Source organism: Embiotoca jacksoni, unplaced genomic scaffold, assembly GCF_022577435.1.
Source record: "Embiotoca jacksoni isolate LCO1_2020_lvr unplaced genomic scaffold, fEmbJac1.0.p SCAF_44, whole genome shotgun sequence".
In the NCBI taxonomy this organism is placed as follows: domain Eukaryota; kingdom Metazoa; phylum Chordata; class Actinopteri; family Embiotocidae; genus Embiotoca; species Embiotoca jacksoni.
This window is the reverse complement of record NW_027185397.1, coordinates 120,376-142,277: the sequence shown is the minus strand read 5'-3', so window position 1 is coordinate 142,277 and position 21,902 is coordinate 120,376. Positions and strand designations below refer to the sequence as shown.

General features: G+C 44.9%; 1 protein-coding gene across 1 annotated transcript in view; it reads right to left on the bottom strand.

Annotated features, from left to right (window-relative positions):
- wdfy3 (WD repeat and FYVE domain containing 3) overlaps positions 1-19,665 on the bottom strand; it is a 127,675-nt gene extending 108,010 nt beyond the window's left edge. Inside the window, 4 exon segments of the mRNA XM_069169322.1 lie at positions 491-600; positions 1,762-1,885; positions 4,432-4,642; positions 19,343-19,665. Coding sequence (XP_069025423.1) covers positions 491-600; positions 1,762-1,885; positions 4,432-4,642; positions 19,343-19,371 — 474 coding nt within the window. The 5' untranslated portion in view covers positions 19,372-19,665.
- Between the last annotated feature and the right edge of the window lie 2,237 nt (positions 19,666-21,902).

Below are 21,902 nucleotides of genomic sequence, written 5' to 3'. Positions count from 1 at the left end.
CATTAACAACAAGAACTCCTCATTTCAACCAGAAAGTCTCTGCTGCTGTTTTCATCTCCAAATAAAACTCTGTTCACCGGAGGAACAGGAACAAGAGGAGAAACAGGAAGTGACGGGGTTTGTGGGAAATGTGTTCTTCACATTAAAATGATGTGATTAAATGTTTGTGATCAGAGGAAGTGATTCCATATTACTGGATGTTAAATGAGTTTTCTCCACACGTCCAGTTGTCAGAGACGTCTCTTTGTTTGTTTCATCCAGCAGGTCTATGTGTTGAATGAACATGAATTAAACAGCATCTAAAGCTCTTATTTTGACTTTTTTTTTTTCCTGTTACATCTACATCCACATGTCTGATGACAATTCTTCCAAAGACACACTGATGATGATCTCTCACACACACACACACACACACACACACACACACACACACACACACACACAACACACACACACACACACACAGGTTGAGCCGTGTGTTTCCACCCACCTGTCCGGAGGAGGCCAACAGGTTGATGGTGGTCAGAAGCATCCAGCCGCGACTCGCCTCCTCGCTCTGGTTCACCTCCAGGAACTGAACGATGGCTCGACTGGCAGCCTCTGGGGGGGAGAGAGAGAGAGAGAGAGAGAGAGAGACACACACACACACACACACACACACACACACGCACACGCACACGCAGACATTAGTTGGCATAAATCAGGGAGGATGTCCACCAGGTCCGGGACGTGTCCACTTGTGTGCTGATTGTCCACTCCACGTTAGCTCACGTATGTCCATTTCTGTGATGTATTTTCCCACACGGACAAATAAAGTTGGTCTTCTATTCTGTTAAAAGGCTTTATATAACATTTCACTGGATGTGTGCATGTTTTGTGGAAGAGTGAGGAAATGGGGTTCTCGTGAATAATTTAAACATCTGGCCCACAGGAGTGAAAGAACCCAGATGGACAGACACACATCTGTCTCACATGTTGTTGCAGCATCCAGTGGACCCTTAAACCATTTAATGAACCACCTGTGAATGGATCCTGCACACCATCACTATCAGAGGGATCCAGATGTTCTAATGTAAATCTGTCTGGTGAAAATGTTTCAGAGTGAAAGTCTGACGGATCAGACGGAGTGAGTCAGTTTGGAGGATGATGGAGAGCTGATGAAGATGGAGGTCTGGCCACCAGCTGGAGGAGAGTGTGTGTGTGTGTGTGTGTGTGTGTGTGTGCGTGTGTGTGTGTGTGTGTGTGTGTCCTGGTTTTATAATGTTATTAAATAAAGTGGCGGTGATTCACCCTGAAACATTCATCCAGCCTCACACGGTGTTCTCAGTGAAAACGCTCCGCTGGATGAAGATATGTTAACGAGGGAGGAGTCGATGGAGGAAACAACAGGTTGAAGCAGAGTAAGGAGCTGTAACCTCTCGGCTGAAGATACGTCGCTCGTCTGTTCGAGGCCTTCATGAACACGATCCTGACACGTTTACTGGGACGATACTCGTCAGCAGTACGTTCTCCGTCTGATCTCCAGCGGACGCATCGTCAGAGTCTCAGTGAGGAAACAGAGCTGCAGAGATGCTGCACCTCTCCTCTCGTCACATTAAACACGTGCTGCATCCATCCTTTTTGCAGAATGACCTCCACAGCACCAAATAACAAACCATCTTTTTCCTGCACAAAATATTTGCTGCAACTTCATGACAAAAACTGAACTGCTGGCATGAAGATGTTCCCTTTAATGGTGGTGAAGTGGGTGGAAGGACTCACCTGTGGATTTATTGGAGGCTCTCCGTCGGATCTCCGTCACCATCAGGCGGGACACCTGGGTGGTGAACTGCAGCAGGTCGGAGAACTTCTCCGTCATGCTGCTGGGCGGAGCGTTCCCGAACACCTGCAGCAGCAAAACCAGGAAGTTACAAAGAGAAACTGAAGTTCAACAAGAACCGATGAAGGAGAACGACTGAACAACAAAACATCGGAGTCCAAGAGGAGGTGTTCATTTATTGGAAATAAACGGTTGATTATTGGCTGAGAGCCTGCAGGTCGTCACGGTTACAGCTGGTGGGGACACACACCTGGCACCTCCTTCTTCTACAGGCTGAGGTCAAAGATGAATTACTCTTCATTCAACAGAGGCTCATCATGCGTTTGTTTATCCGAGAGGAAAGGGGGGAAGCTATCTGACTAAAAATGAATTTCACATTGTCTTATATTTTAAAAATGTGCTGTGTAACAAACATACACATCATAAAACAGTGAACAGATAAAATAAGGCTCATATGGATTTAAACTGTGATTTTCTCTGCAGCCAGCTGAGATGGAGGAAACTGTATTTTATATTTTGTATTTCTAAATGCAGGAAAATTACTGGCCAGTATCTGTTCCACATGCAGTCAGTGTACATACAGGAAGACGAGGCATCCGTATCTGGAGATTAAATTACATCTTCCTTAACAATATTTAAATGCTGCACATGTACACGTCATTGTATTCCCATCATTTGAATGTGATTAATCTAATTTTGTAAATCCAGTTTCCTTGATTATTTTTACTTATGATACTTTTAGCGGATTACGGTGACACTATTTTATATATTTGTTTCCTCGGGTATCATTCAGGATTTTTACTCATAATTGAACATGTTTCACTGTTATTTCTGACTGAGTTTTCATGTTTTAAATGCTACTTTTACAAAAGCAAAAAATCAGACCAGTATCAAAAACATTTTCAGAAAGTTTCATGTGTAAAGATTATACGATGACACGCATTCCTAAAATCATAAACCGTATCGATCACCGAAAAACAAACCGATCTGAACAGACATTTACAATCTGTCAAAGAAAAAGTCCTGTTTAAAATAAAGCTGCTGCAGTCTGCTGATCAACCATGTTGATTAATATACAGAACATGACGCAACGTTTTTATTTCTCTTCGACTCTTTCCTTCGGGCAAAAGATGTGGATCGTACTCGGCTCCTGGCCGCCTCCCTCTGGAGGTTTTCTGGACCCGCTCAACTGGCAGGAGACCTCGGGGAAGACCCAGAACATCTGGAGGATCATATCTTGAAGATGACATTATGACACTTTTTTTTAATGCACCATCGTTATTTCATCTAAAAAAAAAAGTCAGGATCCAAAACTGTTCAATCTTGTCACATCTTTCTGTTACGTCTTTATTTTTTGTACCAAATTATGGAGCGTCGTATCGCTCAGAGTCTCAGTGGGTATCGGTACCGGTACTGCTCACTCTTTTTATACAGTAAACCAGAAATTTACATTTTTAAATCACAGTCAGATGAGTTCATGTCAATTAAATGATAAATAAAATATCTGAGCTACTTTAAGGCAACAAATAAACTTCAGAGACGTAACATTGATTGTTAAAATCCACGGATGGACCAACAACTAATAAACCGATGCGTTTGTTGTGCAACAGACACGTTGATGTGATGAAAGAACAGAAGATGAAGAGGTGGAATCACGTCTCCGTTCCTGCAGGTTGACCTGAGGACTCACAGAAACGCCACGTCAGCATCTTTTCATCCACCAACACACCACTTCAGCTTCTCTCATATGAAGTCCATTAAAACGAGGACAAGCTGTTCCCTGAAGGCATCTCAGCATCACTCACTGCTGATCGGTTCAACGATGCTGAAGCAGTGAAACCGAAGCAGAATCATTTCTCAGGATGACAGAAGTGTGATGTGTGATAGTTGTAGATCAGCTGACTGAGACATGTGATGAGGAGATTAAAGATGTGATGATTCAGACATCCTGTTTACTGTTCCCACCTTCAACCAACATGGATTATGGAGCAGAGAGAAGCAGCTCCCGTCTGACGGGGATCCTTCTCATCGTAGCATAAACAGGCTCAAACTCGTTTATTACAGCTTCTCATATTTATACTAACATTTAGAGTTATTTGTAGTCATTAATTGGTGAAATATTCTGTGGAGTTCAAACAGCGCTGCAGTAAATCATCTCTCATTGGTTGATTCAGGTCACATGAACACTGAAAAACGATTTAAATTCGTCAATAGAAAGAGAAATCTAGCCGATGGAACAAATAACAAAAAGAAATGTTTACTCTGAGATGAGGCGCTGCCGCTATTATATGATCCTTAGTTCCCCTTTTTCTGTCTTCTTTTGTTTTGCTGTTTTGGTTTGTTTGTTTTTTGTTGTTGTTGTTGTTTGTAATCCTTCTCTAAGTTGTATCTTTGTTCTATTCTTTCATTTTAATTTGTTGAAACAGTTGGAAAAATGTGATTATTTTTTTTTTAATGTATAAGTTGTTGAAACTGAAATAAAAACTACGTAAAAAAACAAACATCATTTCAATAATTGTGAAAAAAACCAGCTTCGTATCTCACAGGATGTAAACAAAGTGAAACCCGAGTTCCTCTGATCTGATCTGATTTCTAGCTGCAGGGAGACTCACCCTGTTAAAAACAGGAAGCATCATGTAGAGCTTCTCCTCCTGCTCCTTCTGGGTCATGTGACGAGGAGGGTGGCACAGCTCGGAGAAGAGGCGGCGCAGGTGCATCAGGCCCAGCGCGTTGTCCTGAGGGCTGCACTCCTCCTGCCGCGGCCGCCCCATGATCCTCTTCACCATGTTCATCTTCAGCGGCTTCGTCAGGGCAAACGCAGCCCTGCAGAGGGGAGAGAGGAGGTCAAAGGTCAAACTCAGGACCTCAACATCCTGCTGGCGGATGAACGTTTATCCTGCAAGTCAGGAATGAGGACCGAAAGAGGTCAAACACTGAAATTTGTCACTCCACACTTCCATATTGTACGTTAATACAGCTGATTGTCTTCAGACATTTCAGAAGTCTGACTTCTTTTGATTAATATAAAAAAAGAGTTTTATAGAAAAACTTTCACAGTGCAATTATAAACTATAAAACAACTCTGGTATCTGTATCAAAACAACAAATAAAGCACAGGACAAGGGTGGATGAGTAAGTGGAGAGACTGCTCCTGTGGCGCGTGAACAGTGCACGCAGCAGGATGGAGGGAGAACCACGATGAGGAAGTGGTACAAATGTTGTTGCTCGGTCATCATCAGTTCTGAGTTACACACGATCTCCGAGCCAGAAAATGAGCAGAGAAACATCAGATTTTGGGTCAAACTCTGGAAATGTTCAACAGAGACCATTGAAATGTTCAGAAAGTCTCCGGTGATGAAGCGGTGAGCCGGCCGACGTGTTCTGACTGACTCATTAAAGCTCTGCCTTCCTCCTGCTCAGCAGCAGTCTCAGAACGTATTGATCCAGCTGTGTATATATAGCCAGACATATTGACTCCATTAACAGCACTGTAAATACGTAGCATGAACACAAGTAACCATCAAACACCAACATGTTTTTTAGGGTCTCTAAAGTACATTAATGATGTTCTGCCCTCACACGGTGTCTCTGAGGAGGTGCAGCATGTTAGGAGTCATCCAGGCACTCCTCAATCATAACTCTCAATCTAATCAAATCAATCACTACAGTTGAGCAGGTAAGATGGAGTGAAACCAAGTATCATCCATCAGTGATGTCATCATCCATCAGTGATGTCATCAACTATCAGTGACGTCATCAACCATCAGTGATGTCATCGTTGGTTTGTGAACGTTATGAATCCTCCAGTTCAGATTCTGTCCGTCACCATCTTTACTAGTTCGGAGCGGTTTGGAGCAGGAAGTGACCATATTTGGACGAGCTGGGGGAGGAGCCAGCGGTGGATCTGACCGATCTGATCGGAAACCTGACGATACTACGTCCCGCCCACCGATAGCTGTAACCTGACTGCACCACAGGCCTGTCAATCAAACAGACACGCCCCCAAAAACAGGTCTTCTTGAATCTTCTTTTCTAATGAATGAGGGATTATTTTCAGATGGACCTCCAGAAAACTAAGAAGAAGGAGTGACTTTCGCTAACGTTTCATATACACTGCTCCAAAAAATAAAGGGACCACTTAAACACCTCAATGTATCTCCAATCAATCCCACTTCTGTGAAATCAACGTGTCCAGTTTGGATCAACACTGATTGAGGATCAGTTTCACCTGCTGTTGTACAAATGGAACAAACAGGTGGAAATGAGGCAATTATCAAGACAACCCTATAAAGGAACGGTTCTGCAGGTGGTGACCACAGACCGTTTCTCTGTCCTCGTCCTTTCTGGATGATTGTTGGTCCCTTTTGCATTTTGCCAGTGTCCTCACCACTAGAGGGAGCATGAGGTGTCTCCAACCCACAGAAGTTGTTCAGGTAGTGCAGCTCATCCAGGATGGCACATCAATGCACGCTGTGGCAAGAAGGTTTGCTGTGTCTGTCAGCACAGTGTCAAGAGGACGGAGGACATACCGGGAGACGGGCCGGTCCACCAGGAGACGTGGAGGGGGCCGTAGGAGGACAACAACCCGGCAGCGGGACCGTTATCTGCTCCTTTGTGCAAGGAGGAACAGGAGGAGCGCTGCTAGAGCCCTACAAAATGACCTCCAGCAGGCCACTAATGTGCATGTTTCTGCTCAAACTGTCAGAAACAGACTCCATGAGGGCGGTACGAGGACCCGACGTCCACAAGTGGGGTCTGTGCTCACAGCCCAACACCGTGCGGGGCGACCGGACTTTACCGGAGAACACCGAGATCGGCAGCTTCTCCGTCGGCGCCCTGCGGTCTTCACGGATGAGAGCAGGTTCCCACTGAGCACATGTGACAGACGTGACGGAGTCTGGAGACGCCGTGGAGAACGTTCTGCTGCCTGCAACGTCCTCCAGCGGGACCGGGTCGGCGGCGGGTCAGCGACGGTCTGGGGAGGCGTTTCTTCGGAGGGCAGCGCAGCCCTCCGTGTGCTAGCCAGAGGTACCCTGACTGCCATTAGGTCCCGGGATGAGATCCTCAGACCCGTTGAAGACCATCTGCTGGTGCAGCGGGTCCTGGGTTCTTCTGATGCAGGACAATGCTCGGCCTCATGTGGCTGGAGTGTGTCAGCAGTTCCTGCACGATGAAGGCATCGATGCTCCGGACCGGCCCGCCCGTCCCCCAGACCTGAATCCAATCCGGCACATCCGGGACATCGCGTCTCGTTCTGTCCTCCGACGCCACGTCCACCGCAGACTGTCCGGGAGTGGACCGATGCTTTGATCCAGGTCTGGGAGGAGATCCCTCAGGAGAACATCCGTGGTCTCATCAGGAGCATGCCCAGGCGTTGTAGGGAGTGATACAGGCACGTGGAGGACACACACACTACTGAGACTCATTTGGACTTGTCTTCAGGAATCTCCACAGAAGTTGGATCAGCCTGTGATCTGATTTTTCCACTTTTATTTGGAGTATGATTCTGAATCCAGACCTCCATGGATAATGATTCTGATTTCCATTGATCATTCTGATGTTATTTTGTTCTCAACACATTCCACTATGTAATGAATCAAGATTTGAACTGGAATATTTCATTCATTGAGATCTAGGATGTGTTGTTTAAGTGTTCCTTTATTTTTTTGGAACAGTGTATATCATCTGATTGATCTCTGGTGAACTGTCTTCTTGTCTCAACAGAAAACTAAAACCCAAAGCTTGCTTATCACTTGGACCTGGTTTCATAACTGAGAACTAACAGGTAGCAGAAACATGAATAAACCAACAACCATAACTGATATTAATTTTGCATCTCTCCTCCCATGAGAATGGCTGATATATATTTAGCTGCTTGTTCCACATGTCAGCTTCTCTCCAGACTAGTTGAGACGGTTGCTAGGAGATGTGACAGAACTGCAAAGCCCACATACAACACAGATGATAAGAACAGCATCCACACAGACACAAGAGCTTCCTCCTCCTTAAAGGAGCAGCAGGAGCCTCGCAGGACGCACGGCATCATGGGAAAAGGAGGCCAACACTGAGGTCAGTCGTCCACGGGGACAATGAGGAGACATGACAGTCCACCATGCAGCTCCTCTTCCTCACTGCAGACATTCACACAACCGGCGCCGTCTTCAGTTGCAACTAGAAGCAGTAAATATAACGTACAACCAGGTTTGCTTGTGTCTGAGTCAGCAGTGACGTCGAAGGGAATACCTGAGCATTAGGATGCTCTTGGCTCCGCCTCCAAACAGAAAAACATGGTACCTGAAATTTTAAACTGGCTCCAACACAAACCAGTGGGTTCATCACACCTCGTCCATCTTTGCAGTTAGTCTATGGTTTTACTTAAATAACATTTCTGTTTAATGTTTAGTGAACATTGCAGGTCATCTTCCAGGCAGGATGTTTTTACTTAGAAACAGCTGAGCAGAGATGAGGTGCTGGATGCATGATGTCTCTTCCTTCACTGTGAAGTCCGTTCTCCGTGTGGTTTAAAGTTCCATATTATACCTGTAAAGGTTGATCATTGGATCAGGATTCAAGCTATTTGTGATGTCACAAATCCTGCTCGTATGCCCGCCCCTTCAAATCCAACTTTCAGTGAGGTCAGAGAAACGTTCTCAGCAGGTGAAAGAGGAAACCGCTTTCTGGTTTTAACCTCTCGGCATCATCGTGCAGCTCAAACCTCCAACAGGAGGACCAGGAAGGAAACGGACGCCTTTCAGATCAGCATCGTGCTCCCTCTCAGGCCGGACTCACTGAGGTCTCGAATAAACGTACTAAATTGTGTGTTTGCATATTTATTTCGCAGGTGAGTAACTGTGTCTGATATCAGGTGCAAAGTGCTGTTTAAAAGAGGTGTTTGTGTGTTCAAGTGATTCCAGCCATGAAAAAACAGAACGACCGCGAAAGGAAAAAGAAAATTTTATCCCATTGAAATGAAGAAATATAAATATAACAAGAACAAAACTAAGATATCAGAAAAAAAGAAAAACAAATTGGCATATTAATAAAACGTTCAAGTAGAAACGAACAATATTACACCCGCATTCAAGCAAACACGCAAAGCGGACAACGTGTGTTAAACTGCTCATTTTAAAGACACAATCCTCGCTGCACATCATTAGCAGATCAGCTGGGACACTTTTTGAGTCCTTTTTTATTTATTTGTTTAAAGGAGAACTGGAAGAGGACCCGTCCTCCATGTAGGTGTGAGGGGTCCAGTGTGTTATCACGTTAGTTTCAGGGGATAATACACTGAGGAAAACTTCATTATGAAAACTATATTCCATGTCTGACCACAGATGCTCCTCAATCCTCCACCAGGAGCCTTTCAGTCCTGAAACCTCAGAAGTATTTTCTACTCCATCTCCTGACCGGCCGGCCTCGAGGTGACGTCCCCGATGAGCAGGCTTCTGTCTGGATAGAGATCTGACTTCATTCTTATGATATCACCAGCTGCTACTATGGAGATATTAGCGCTGGTTTTTAGAAGTAGATTGTGGACAGAAACAGCTGATTTTGAATGATGTCGTGCTTCCTGTTCCTCTTTTTTACAGTCTCCCACACAGAAATATAAATATGGAGTTCAAAACCATCGAGCTGCTTTTCTTGGAAATCGATTCTAAATCTGTAATTCTGACAAACAGAGATGCGTTTAAAGGGTTGAATAAACTCCAGCAGATTAACTTGTCAGATTGGATGAAAACCCAAACTGATGTGACCTTTTGTGTGGTCCAATCACAGCTCACCTCTGGATCCCGTTTACCCACAGCAGCTATAACGCCGTGTGGCAGGTTACTGCAGCAGCTTTAAGGACCGGCATGAAGACAGAAGGACGAGCAGAGAGACGGGCTGCTGCTGCTTCCTCTGATTTACAGGAACATGGCATCACTAACCAAATTACTCCAGACTGAAGGCTTTAGTACGTCCTCCTGCCCACACAGCAGAGATGTCCTCGGCATGAACTCACACTGCACTTCCCTTTAACATCCACCACTGGCTCCACTTCTATCTACGAGCTTACATACCGTTACACGCATTAACCCCTTGGAACAACCACTCGGAGTATGAAGACAACGCTGAAGGCTGCTGTCGTTATTATCACTCAACCACATGCGGTCGGGAACATTAAAAAACACAAAGCGGGACAACAGTACATGCTGCTGTTACGCAATCAGTTCTGTCACATTACAGTTGTGGGCGTGAACGGTTCCTCACAACAGAACCCACAGAGAGGACGTTCTGCTCATCTCACACATTTCAACCACATGATGGAGATCGAAGGAGACGCTGAGGTTGGACTTTTACACTGCAGCCTGTGATTCCCTCCACAGTTAACCAGCAGCTCCGCCTGTCTGATCAGGTGTTGGAACGAGTCCTCACAGCTCCGCTTCACCAAAACTGCTGCACACAGCAGAACAGTCGGGCAGGAAGTCAGACACACAGAGCCTGGTCAAATTTCAAAATAAAACACCCGGGATGGACTCCTGCAGGTATTTCACATCACTACAAAGGTAGAAGAAGAAATTAATTCTGCTGCTAACACGCTGTATGTGAAAAAAGTTACGCAATAATTAAGAGGAGGATTTTTTTGGTTTTCAAAACAACTAAAACACAGCAAATCATTTTAACTTTGTCTGCTATCCACACAAAGTATGAAACAAGGACAGCGTCTACTGAACCTCATGGTGCCATAGAAAACAAACAGGTTGGTATCAGTTCTGATCCTTTATCCAGACGGTGTAATGGCTGATAACTATTTCTACATGTTGGGGATGGGCGACATGAATAAAATCAAATATTATATTTTCAACCAAATACCTCGATATGAATGCTGTGACTCTACTGCGGTGATGATTACTGGTGCGTTCAACGCTACTCAGCCTTTACACCAATGAAGACAGCCTAATGACATGCGATCCAAATCAAAGCCCATATCTGTAGTCTCACATCATATCGGATGTAATAATGGCGATGAGATGACAGATTCTCAGCAGCTGCTCACTTCTCCATCCTGCCAACATGCTTCCTCTTTCTGGGACTATTATGTTCGGCCATTTCTGCTCACTTCATTTCCAACAGTATATAAAGTCTACCAGTAGAGGGACGACGCCTCTAAAGGTGGGCGAGGCCGTGAGGAGCAGCTGCAGACCTGCGGCCCGTTGGCCCGTTGGCCCGTTGGTCCGGCCGGCTCGCCAGCCGAGGGCTCATACGGTGATCAACATGTGGCCTCGGCATCATCAGCAGAAAAAGCTGGTCTTTAGCTGCCGGCCGAAATGGAAACTCGAGCCGAGCCACGGACCGGTCGGCTGAAAAGGTGCCAGACGAGAAGGAAATGTTGCTGGATGACAGAAAACGAGAATCTGAAAGCAGAAGTGGTTTAAAAATATGCAGTCAGACGGGCCGGGATCTGAGTCATCGCTGAAAGCTGAGCAGGAGGGACAGAAACAAGTGGAAGCTCCTCTGAAGACACACCTGGTCTATCTGAGGGGTTCTCACCTACACCTGGTCTATCTGAGGGGTTCTCACCTACACCTGGTCTATCTGAGGGGTTCTCACCTACACCTGGTCTATCTGAGGGGTTCTCACCAACACCTGGTCTATCTGAGGGTTTCTCACCAACACCTGGTCTATCTGAGGGTTTCTCACCTACACCTGGTCTATCTGAGGGGTTCTCACCTACACCTGGTCTATCTGAGGGGTTCTCACCAACACCTGGTCTATCTGAGGGTTTCTCACCAACACCTGGTCTATCTGAGGGGTTCTCACCTACACCTGGTTTATCTGAGGGTTTCTCACCAACACCTGGTCTATCTGAGGGGTTCTCACCTACACCTGGTTTATCTGAGGGTTTCTCACCAACACCTGGTCTATCTGAGGGTTTCTCACCTACACCTGGTCTATCTGAGGGTTTCTCACCAACACCTGGTCTATCTGAGGGTTTCTCACCAACACCTGGTCTATCTGAGGGTTTCTCACCAACACCTGGTCTATCTGAGGGTTTCTCACCAACACCTGGTCTATCTGAGGGTTTCTCTCCTACACCTGGTCTATCTGAGGGTTTCTTACCTACACCTGGTCTATCTGAGGGTTTCTCACCTACACCTGGTCTATCTGAGGGTTTCTCACCTACACCTGGTCTATCTGAGGGTTTCTCACCTACACCTGGTCTATCTGAGGGTTTCTCACCAACACCTGGTCTATCTGAGGGTTTCTCACCTACACCTGGTCTATCTGAGGGTTTCTCACCAACACCTGGTCTATCTGAGGGTTTCTCACCTACACCTGGTCTATCTGAGGGTTTCTCACCTACACCTGGTCTATCTGAGGGTTTCTCACCAACACCTGGTCTATCTGAGGGTTTCTCACCTACACCTGGTCTATCTGAGGGTTTCTCACCAACACCTGGTCTATCTGAGGGTTTCTCACCTACACCTGGTCTATCTGAGGGTTTCTCACCTACACCTGGTCTATCTGAGGGTTTCTCACCAACACCTGGTCTATCTGAGGGTTTCTCACCAACACCTGATCTATCTGAGGGTTTCTCACCAACACCTGGTCTATCTGAGGGTTTCTCACCAACACCTGATCTATCTGAGGGTTTCTCACCAACACCTGGTCTATCTGAGGGTTTCTCACCAACACCTGGTCTATCTGAGGGTTTCTCACCAACACCTGATCTATCTGAGGGTTTCTCACCAACACCTGGTCTATCTGAGGGTTTCTCACCAACACCTGGTCTATCTGAGGGTCTCTCACCAACACCTGGTCTATCTGAGGGTCTCTCACCAACACCTGGTCTATCTGAGGGTTTCTCACCAACACCTGATCTATCTGAGGGTTTCTCACCAACACCTGGTCTATCTGAGAGGGTTTCTCACCAACACCTGGTGAAACTGTGGAAACAGATCCGGAATAAAATGTTTGACTCAGAATTTAACATATTTGGAGCCTCGAGACATAAATGTCCACCAGAACATTATTTCAAGAACAATTCTGCTGTTTTATCATGTAAATCTCAAGAGTTTCCTGCTACGATTGGAAGTGGAGGTGCTTGAAACTGAAAACACCTCCACTAATCCATTCCTCCAGGATTTCACTCAGCTTTTTTGTGATTGTTGTGATCAAAAATGTTTGATTCTGCGGGAGATTTTCTCAAAAATGTCGATGTAATTTCCGGAGTTTTAAGTGAGATTTTTGTTTAATTCATGTTCATTCAACACATAGACCTGCTGGATGAAACAAACAAAGAGACGTCTCTGACAACTGGACGTGTGAAGAAAACAAGCTTTATTTGGTTATTTAAACAGGAGCAGAGACTTCCTGACTGGAAATGAGGAGTTTTTAGTTTATGTTTTAATACTTTCAGCACAGATTCTGATGACGATGTTTTTTGTTGAAAAATCGTGTGAATAAAAAAAAAAAATTACAAGCTCCTGTAAATATTGCAGAGTTTGCTTGAATTTGTGTTAATTATTGAGATCGCCAAATCATGAATTCCTGCAGTGACTGATTAAAGTAACATTTTTATCAACTATAAAATTAGTTAGAATTCTTTTCAGAAGTTAAAACCAAAGTAAACATTTCTGAAATGTCAGTATGAAGCTATCGTTACAGTCGGTTGAAACTGAACCGCAAAGTCAGATTAAAAACTGTGATGCATCTTTAAAAGTCCAGTTTGTCATCCTGGTTCTGTTTCCCTTCATTTCTCCTTCTGACCAACCAGACCTGCTCCTTTATGTCCCAGTCATGAGCCTGATGCTGTTTCCTGCCTCCTCAGACACTAAAGTGAACAGAAATGTAAATAAATTGCTATCTTTAATAAACTAGAATGATCTGCAGCGTTTGTTCAGCCTGAGATCTCCCGTCTGTCTCTGTTCTGTAATGGATCCTCGCCGCAGATCAAAGCCAGCATTTATCTGTGAACAATGCTGACTGTGAGCGGCTGCACGGTGGAGCTGCAGCTCAGCAGGGCCGCGACCACAAACTGGGTCAAACACATGTCACACCACTCAGCAGACGGCCGAGCTGCAAAACCAACAAAAGGGAAGGAAGGCGGCGACCTGCAGACAGACGCAGGATTAAATCTCTGCTGCTCGCTGAGCAGCGGGACTCACGAAAACACACCGTCCGGTCCGGAGACACGATGAGGACTCCTTCTAGGACCTCCTGCAGCTGAAACCAAACCTGTGGTTGATTAATAAAACCTCCACCTGAAGGGTAACTAAAACACAAAGGATGAATCTGTGGTCATCTCAGATCTGTCGAGCTCTCTATTCACGGAGAAACGGACTAAATGTCCGTTACAGTCTACAGAATCAACGAGTACGTGACCGATCGCTCTTCCTCATTCCCCGTTTTTACCGGCACCCGCTTGTAAATGTTACTCCTGTCACAAGGGGGCAGTAATGCTTCGAAAAGCTGTCGCATCAGGAGAAGAACAACACACTGCTAAAAATGTAATAGTAGCTTTGCTTGAAATGCAGAGTTCTCATTGGACGCTCCAGAGTGAAAGATAAGGAGCTGCCGAGACGTCACCGTGGTGAACGGCATGTACAGTTTATTCGTCTCCTCGATAAATTTGTGATAGTTTTGATATCAGCTGGATTTAGGGAGTCTCTACTTTTTGGTCTCTAAATTAACAATCAAAACCCTGAAGAAGAAGCAGATCCTCACAGCTCTGACTAGAGATGGTTCCTTCCCTCAGATGTGAGGTCGTCTCATCAGGAGTGGATCGTGTGCAGTGAGAAGATGGATGCAGCTGAAGGAAGCTGGTTCAAGGTTCCACGTGATGCTGATGTTTCCTCCAACAACACCACCGGTACATTTATCTGGAGCACAATCTTTTACATCCTAATAACCCGAACGACTGGTGGGACATCGACCCATGTGATCACTGTGAGGAGGAGGGGGCGGGGCAACGGGGGGGAAAACTAACTGCAGCATTCCTCATCATGTCCCACGGCAGCCATGACGGCGCTGCTTGAAGGGAAAACGGGATCAAACCACTGAAGCGGTGAAACAGCAAAGCAGTGAATCAGCGAAGCAGTGAATCAGCGAAACAGTGAATCAGTGAAGCAGTGAATCAGCGAATCAGTTAATCAGTGAATCAGCGAATCAGTGAATCAGTGAAGCAGTGAATCAGCGAAGCAGTGAATCAGCGAAACAGTGAATCAGTGAAGCAGTGAATCAGCGAATCAGTTAATCAGTGAATCAGCGAATCAGTGAATCAGTGAAGCAGTGAATCAGCGAAGCAGTTAATCAGTGAATCAGCGAAGCAGCGAATCAGTGAATCAGTGAAGCAGCGAAACAGCAAAGCAGTGAATCAGCGAATCAGTGAAGCAGCGAATCAGTGAATCAGTGAAGCAGCGAATCAGTGAAGCAGTGAATCAGTGAATCAGCGAAGCAGCGAATCAGTGAATCAGTGAAGCAGCGAAACAGCAAAGCAGTGAATCAGCGAATCAGTTAATCAGTGAATCAGTGAAGCAGCGAATCAGTGAAGCAGTGAAGCAGCGAATCAGTGAATCAGTGAAGCAGTGAATCAGCGAAGCAGTTAATCAGTGAAGCAGCGAATCAGTGAAGCAGTGAAGCAGCAAATCAGTGAATCAGTGAAGCAGTGAATCAGCGAAGCAGTTAATCAGTGAATCAGTGAATCAGCGAAGCAGCGAATCAGCGAATCAGTGAAGCAGCAAATCAGTGAAACAGTGAATCAGCGGAGCAGCTAATCAGTGAAACAGTGAAGCAGTGAATCAGCGAAGCAGCGAATCAGTGAAGCAGCAAATCAGTGAATCAGCGAAGCAGCGAATCAGCAAATCAGTGAAACAGTGAAGCAGCGAATCAGTGAATCAGCGAAGCAGCGAATCAGCGAAGCAGCGAATCAGCAAAGCAGTGAATCAGTGAATCAGTGAAACAGTGAAGCAGTGAATCAGTGAAACAGTGAATCAGGGAAACAGTGAATCAGCGAAGCAGTGAATCAGTGAATCAGTGAAACAGTGAATCAGGGAAACAGTGAAGCAGTGAAACAGCGAAGCAGTGAAGCAGTGAAACAGCGAAGCAGTGAAGCAGTGAATCAGTGAAGCAGTGAATCAGCGAAGCAGTTAATCAGTGAATCAATGAATCAGCGAATCAGCAAAGCAGTGAATCAGTGAAACAGTGAATCAGTGAAGCAGTGAAGCAGTGAAGCAGTGAATCAGCGAAGCAGCGAATCAGTGAATCAGCGAAGCAGTTAATCAGTGAATCAGTGAATCAGCGAAGCAGTGAATCAGTGAAACAGTGAAACAGTGAAGCAGCGAAGCAGTGAATCAGTGAAACAGTGAAGCAGTGAATCAGTGAAACAGTGAATCAGGGAAACAGTGAAGCAGTGAAACAGTGAAGCAGTGAATCAGTGAAACAGTGAAACAGCGAAGCAGTGAAGCAGTGAATCAGTGAAACAGTGAATCAGGGAAACAGTGAAGCAGTGAATCAGTGAAACAGTGAAGCAGTGAATCAGTGAAACAGTGAATCAGGGAAACAGTGAAGCAGTGAAACAGTGAAGCAGTGAATCAGTGAAACAGTGAAACAGCGAAGCAGTGAAGCAGCGAAGCAGTGAATCAGCGAATCATGAAGTCCTCTGCAGCTTCCTCGACCCTCCAGTCTTTTCAAAGCGTTCTCTTTCAGCAGACGTCCGCTTCAATGAGCGTCTCAGACGTCACGGTAACTCCTGGGAGATGAAGGCAGCCGATCCTACTGGAAGATCCCGACTCTTCAAAGGCCTGTGTGGTTGTTCCTCTGGAGAAAGTGATGTAACCTCACAAATGCCTCCCGCCTGACAGTTTAAGGAGGCAGCGGAGGAGCTGAGGAGCTCCACGGAGAGGAGGAAACGCTCTGACAGCAGTTACACCAAACACTAACTTATACAATCAGTCCCTCGAGTTTCACTGACTTTTTTGTGATTGTTCTGATCAAAAATCTTTGATTTTGCGGTAAGTTTTCTCATAAATGTCGATGTAGTTTGTGGAGTTTTAAGTGAGTTTTTTGCAGGAACTAGAAAAAGTTGCAAGTTGAGAAAGAAAAGTGTGATTTTCATTAATCACCACCTGATAAAGTAATAAATGTGTAATCACTTCCTGTGATAATTATCCTGCTGCACATCACAAATATTTTAGTTCTCATCTTTATTTATTTATTGAATTTAGAGACCCACGTAGATAAAAGTTCCTAAAAGCTCCTAACAGCTGCGTATGTTTCTCATCACGGGACATACCCACCGGCTGAATGTCCCCTCTGATGACATCATCACCTGACAAGTCCTCATCACGGGACGTCCCCACCGGCTGAATGTCCCCTCTGATGACATCATCACTGGAAACGGTTTATTTACGTCTCTAAACCCAGAGAGGAGCGTGAGCTCCAACAGTGACGTCACCAGGCCGATATTATTCAGTAGTGTTATATCACCGAATGGTTTCCATGCCAACAAGCAGGTCCCATACAAACTGCCTGTCGACAATCATAATTAGAAAATATTAGACTGTTGAATCACATTAATATGACTGTTTCCGTTGTGATTGAAAGTGATATGACACATTTCTCTATTAACATTTATTAATATTAAAATAATTTGAGCTCCATGTGCCTGAAAACTGATTATTAAAATTAAGGCTCCATGATTCATTATATGAAGTCAGGATTTTGAATGCTGTTCTTGCTGCTGTGTCCATCAGGGATGTCCAGAACCAGAACCAGAACCAGAACTGAGCTGCTGGAGTGGTTTCTCTGAGACCAACAGCAGCTGAATCATTGTGCAGCGCTGAATCTCAGCGTGGGAACATCATGTTACTGAGCAGGAACGTTTCCTCGTCACGGACAGAGAGCTGCACACTAAATGTTCTCTGGCGTTTTGTTTATTATTAATTTCCAAATAACATCAAGTAATAATGTTTCTCTGATCATTTCTATTACAGCAGAGGCGCTGATTCTGCATCTTTGATTCTGCATTGGTACACAACAAGTTACCATCAAATAAAACATGTCATCTACATGTGTTCATATTCACTCTAAAATATAAAACTTTTTGTTAGTGATCTCCGTTTCCATGGCAACACATGGGGTATAACTAAGAACTGGAAAACAATCAGTCGTGTCAGTAGACTCTTATGTAACGTATGTAATGTTCACTACTCCAGGAAGTAGATAAACAAAGATATCTGATGAACAAAGATATCTGATGAACAAAGATATCTGATGAACAAAGATACCTGATAAACAAAGATATCTGATGAACAAAGATATCTGATGAACAAAGATATCTGGTGAACAAAGATATCTGGTGAACAAAGATATCTGGTGAACAAAGATATCTGGTGAACAAAGATATCTGATGAACAAAGATCTGATGAACTAAGATACCTGATGAACAAAGATATCTGATGAACAAAGATATCTGATGAACAAAGCTATCTGATGAACAAAGCTATCTGATGAACAAAGATATCTGATGAACAAAGATATCTGGTGAACAAAGATATCTGATGAACAAAGATATCTGATGAACAAAGATAAAACAAAGATATCTGATGATCAAAGATATCTGATGAACAAAGATAAAACAAAGATATCTGATGATCAAAGATATCTGATGAACAAAGATATCCATGTTCTCATGTGTTTTTAACATTTTAGCTCCGTGTCATGTGTTCAAACCAAACCGGTCCAGCTAGCCTCCTCTAGGATTGTAAGTGCGTGACTATCCGTGGTGTTACGGTACGGGTGCTCGGAGCGACCAAAAAGGACCAAAAGAGACCCGACTTCACCAAATGGGTCATTTAATAGAACTATAACAAGTAGAAACTACATTATATTACATGTTATATGAAACTCTATTCTAATTCTATTTTCCCATTAAGGAGGTGGAGGGATATTTCTAGTGATGAGCAGGATGTGATGTCATGAGGATTTGACCAATCAGATCTCTGGGTCAGAACTACTGGTTGTATAATGAACCTCAAAAATATCACCTGAATATTCCCAAACTACACATTGTAATCTAGAAACAAATATCTAGATGTCATCATGTATATTTCAGAATATCCAGCGCTGACGTACTCTTAAATTTCAACAGTTGCTACTGGACTTTAAAACCAGTTGTAATATCTCAGGTTCAGTTCTGGTCCACAACATCAAGCATCTTATATTACAACATGTCCTACGTATCAATGAGATTCTTACACTCGTTATACAACATGAATGAAGCCCCATTCAGCCTTTGCTTCCTTTATACTGGGCTGATGATGGTTCTGGAGACAACAGCAGATATTGTTCCTCCTTCTGTTGCATCGATGGCAATGTCAACAATTCAAGCTTTAATGTTCAGTAACCAGTGACACGATTTTAAATCAGTAACGACATCAACAAACATGCGATATCCAACCGAGCCGAGGCCCGGAAGATAACCGTAAACAAACCCCCGGTCGCCGCGGAGACCAGCTCGACACCCAGCTGATTTTCTCCTACCTGCTATTCTCTCTGCGCTCCGCCAGCATCTCAACTCATCAGCGGCACAACAGACAGAAATATTCCAGAGACCGGCTGCTCCTCCACCAGAACTGGATCTGTGTGAGGAGGACCGGCTGCTCCTCCACCAGAACTGGATCTGTGTGAGGAGGACCGGCTGCTCCTCCACCAGAACTGGATCTGTGTGAGGAGGACCGGCGACAGCGGTGTCAAGCCTTCCTCTCACAGCCTCCTGGAGGAGGAGAGGCAGAGCGCAGGCATGGCTTGTCTTCGTTGGCAGTGCCAGTGGCTTTGTTCGCCAGCCGGCACGCTGTGTGTGTGTGTGTGTGTGTGTGTGTGTGTGTGTGTGTGTGTGTGTGTGTGTGTGTGTGTGTGTGTGTGTGTGTGTGTGTGTGTGTGTGTGTGGTCTGCCGGGACTGGCACAGCTGATCCCCCCCTGACACCGGGTGGGGTGTACTGGGCTTTGGAGAAGGGGGGTGGGGAGGGCTGGTATTATGGCTGTCACACAGAGGAACATACCATTTACAGCAGAAGGAGGAGGGAGGGAGGGGGGAGAGGAACAGCTCACAGCAAGCGGCGTTAAACATCCATGTGATAGCCGTTTCCGTCGCCATGACGTCAGGCCGAGCTCAGCGACTTCACATTAACTTTGTATTATTATGGGACACACAGGTTTTCTAACATCCCTAAAATTAAATATTAATATCTGATGACATTGTTGTTGTATTTTAGCTTCAATAATGTTTTTAAGAACAAAATTCCAGGCAGCAGCTGAAAACATTTTCCCAACTTTGTCCGCACAATGTCTACAAGTGTGGAGGTAAAACAGGCCTGGTGGAGATATCACACCTGTACAGCAGGGAAGATCCATTTGGATTCAGGTGTTTACGATATCAAAATAGAATTCATGGCAGTAATTATTGCGCGAGTGTGGATGAGCCTGTTTACTAAACGGAGGTCCTGAGACCCGGCTGAGAGACCTCAGTGTTTCCTGCAGGTGAGTTTCTGCTGCCAGGTGACCGATGTTCAAACTCAGTAACTCGGCCACAATTTACTGATGGTCCCTGAACGCCTCACGTGCAGGTTATTTGCAGCCAGAGAGAAATTTTAAGTCGAGGCTATTTCCCACCGGTTGTGTCTCCGACACGGTGCCAGAGTGAATCGCCCTTCATTAAGATCGATGCTTCACCTCCCAGAACCGGGTCGCCACGCTGCTCCGCTGAAGATGGACAGCGAGGAAGCGCTCAGAGGCTGCGGCAATCAAACAGGAAGTTTGTCAGAGAAAATGTAATAAAATCCCAGTCAATTTTCTAAATAAAACACCCATTGTGCAAAGTCTGGATGGTAAAACAAATCACTACATGGGTCAGTTCGGACAAGAAACAGGTCGTCCTGCTGCAGACACGCCGTGTGAAACAATAAACAGGACGGTTCGTGTTCACGACTGAAACACAACCAGCTGTTTTAACTGTGTCTGCAGCACAAAGTAGGAAACGACAACAACGAACACACAACGGACAGAAAAGAAGCCGTTGAACAACGTTGACCTGATAGAAGAACAGAAACCACGGAAACACCATCAAATCAGGAAGGAGGATGAAACGCTGCTGGAGGAGATGAAGAGCAGGTTTGTGGAAACTCAAGAATCAGTGTGTTTATTGAGACACAAAAACACACTGATTTCTGGGTAAAATAATGAAATAAGATGTTGTGGAGGGTGATGTGATGAGGTCATTTCCTGTCCGTGTGATGTGATACAACACGACTCTGCACAGTGAGACTCTTGACATGTTAGCGTCCCGCGTGTTAGCGTGTACATGTGGAACACAGCAGCGAGCACGTGATCGTTAATCCGTCTCCTCGTGGAAATTAAGATGCATTTCATGGGTCTGACCGGCCGATCAAAATCCAGTTTCACTGAAACATTTAGTGGACTGATTGGAGTTCATTCTAAAACTGAAAACAGACTACAGCATGTTTATGGTGCTGAAGGAACACGACAGCCGGTACAAATTCACATCGAATAGTTTATGGACACAGACGGAGCTGCACGTCACAGGATGTTTAAATACGTCTCACGTTTGTCATCGAAGAGCAGAAACATTTGGTGTATATACACTCGGAGGTCTGACTCATTAACAGGATCCTCCGGTGGTTCGTGTTTCTCAAGAAACTGCAACAGCTCCAAATAATCAATAACGAGCTTCACACATCAGAGGACACTCGCTGCCGCTGCTGCTGCCATCCCTCAGCGACACGGATCAGATCAGCTCAGGATTCATCCTGGTTTCTGGTCTTTTCACAGCTTTATCTTTTATCGCCTCCAACAAACAGCTGCTCAGCTTCCTGTATCGCCTCAGACCAAGTTCTCCTCACAAACTAGTGCTGGATATCATTTTAATTCAGATACTTTGAGAACAAAATAATACATTGAAGACTTTACTGTAAGATCTGATAACACATCAACCAATCAAACACTGAAAGCTTAATGGATGATGAAGAAAACACCAGCTGCAACCTGACACCTGACCAGCTGGATATCCAGACAGGAAGATGTTTT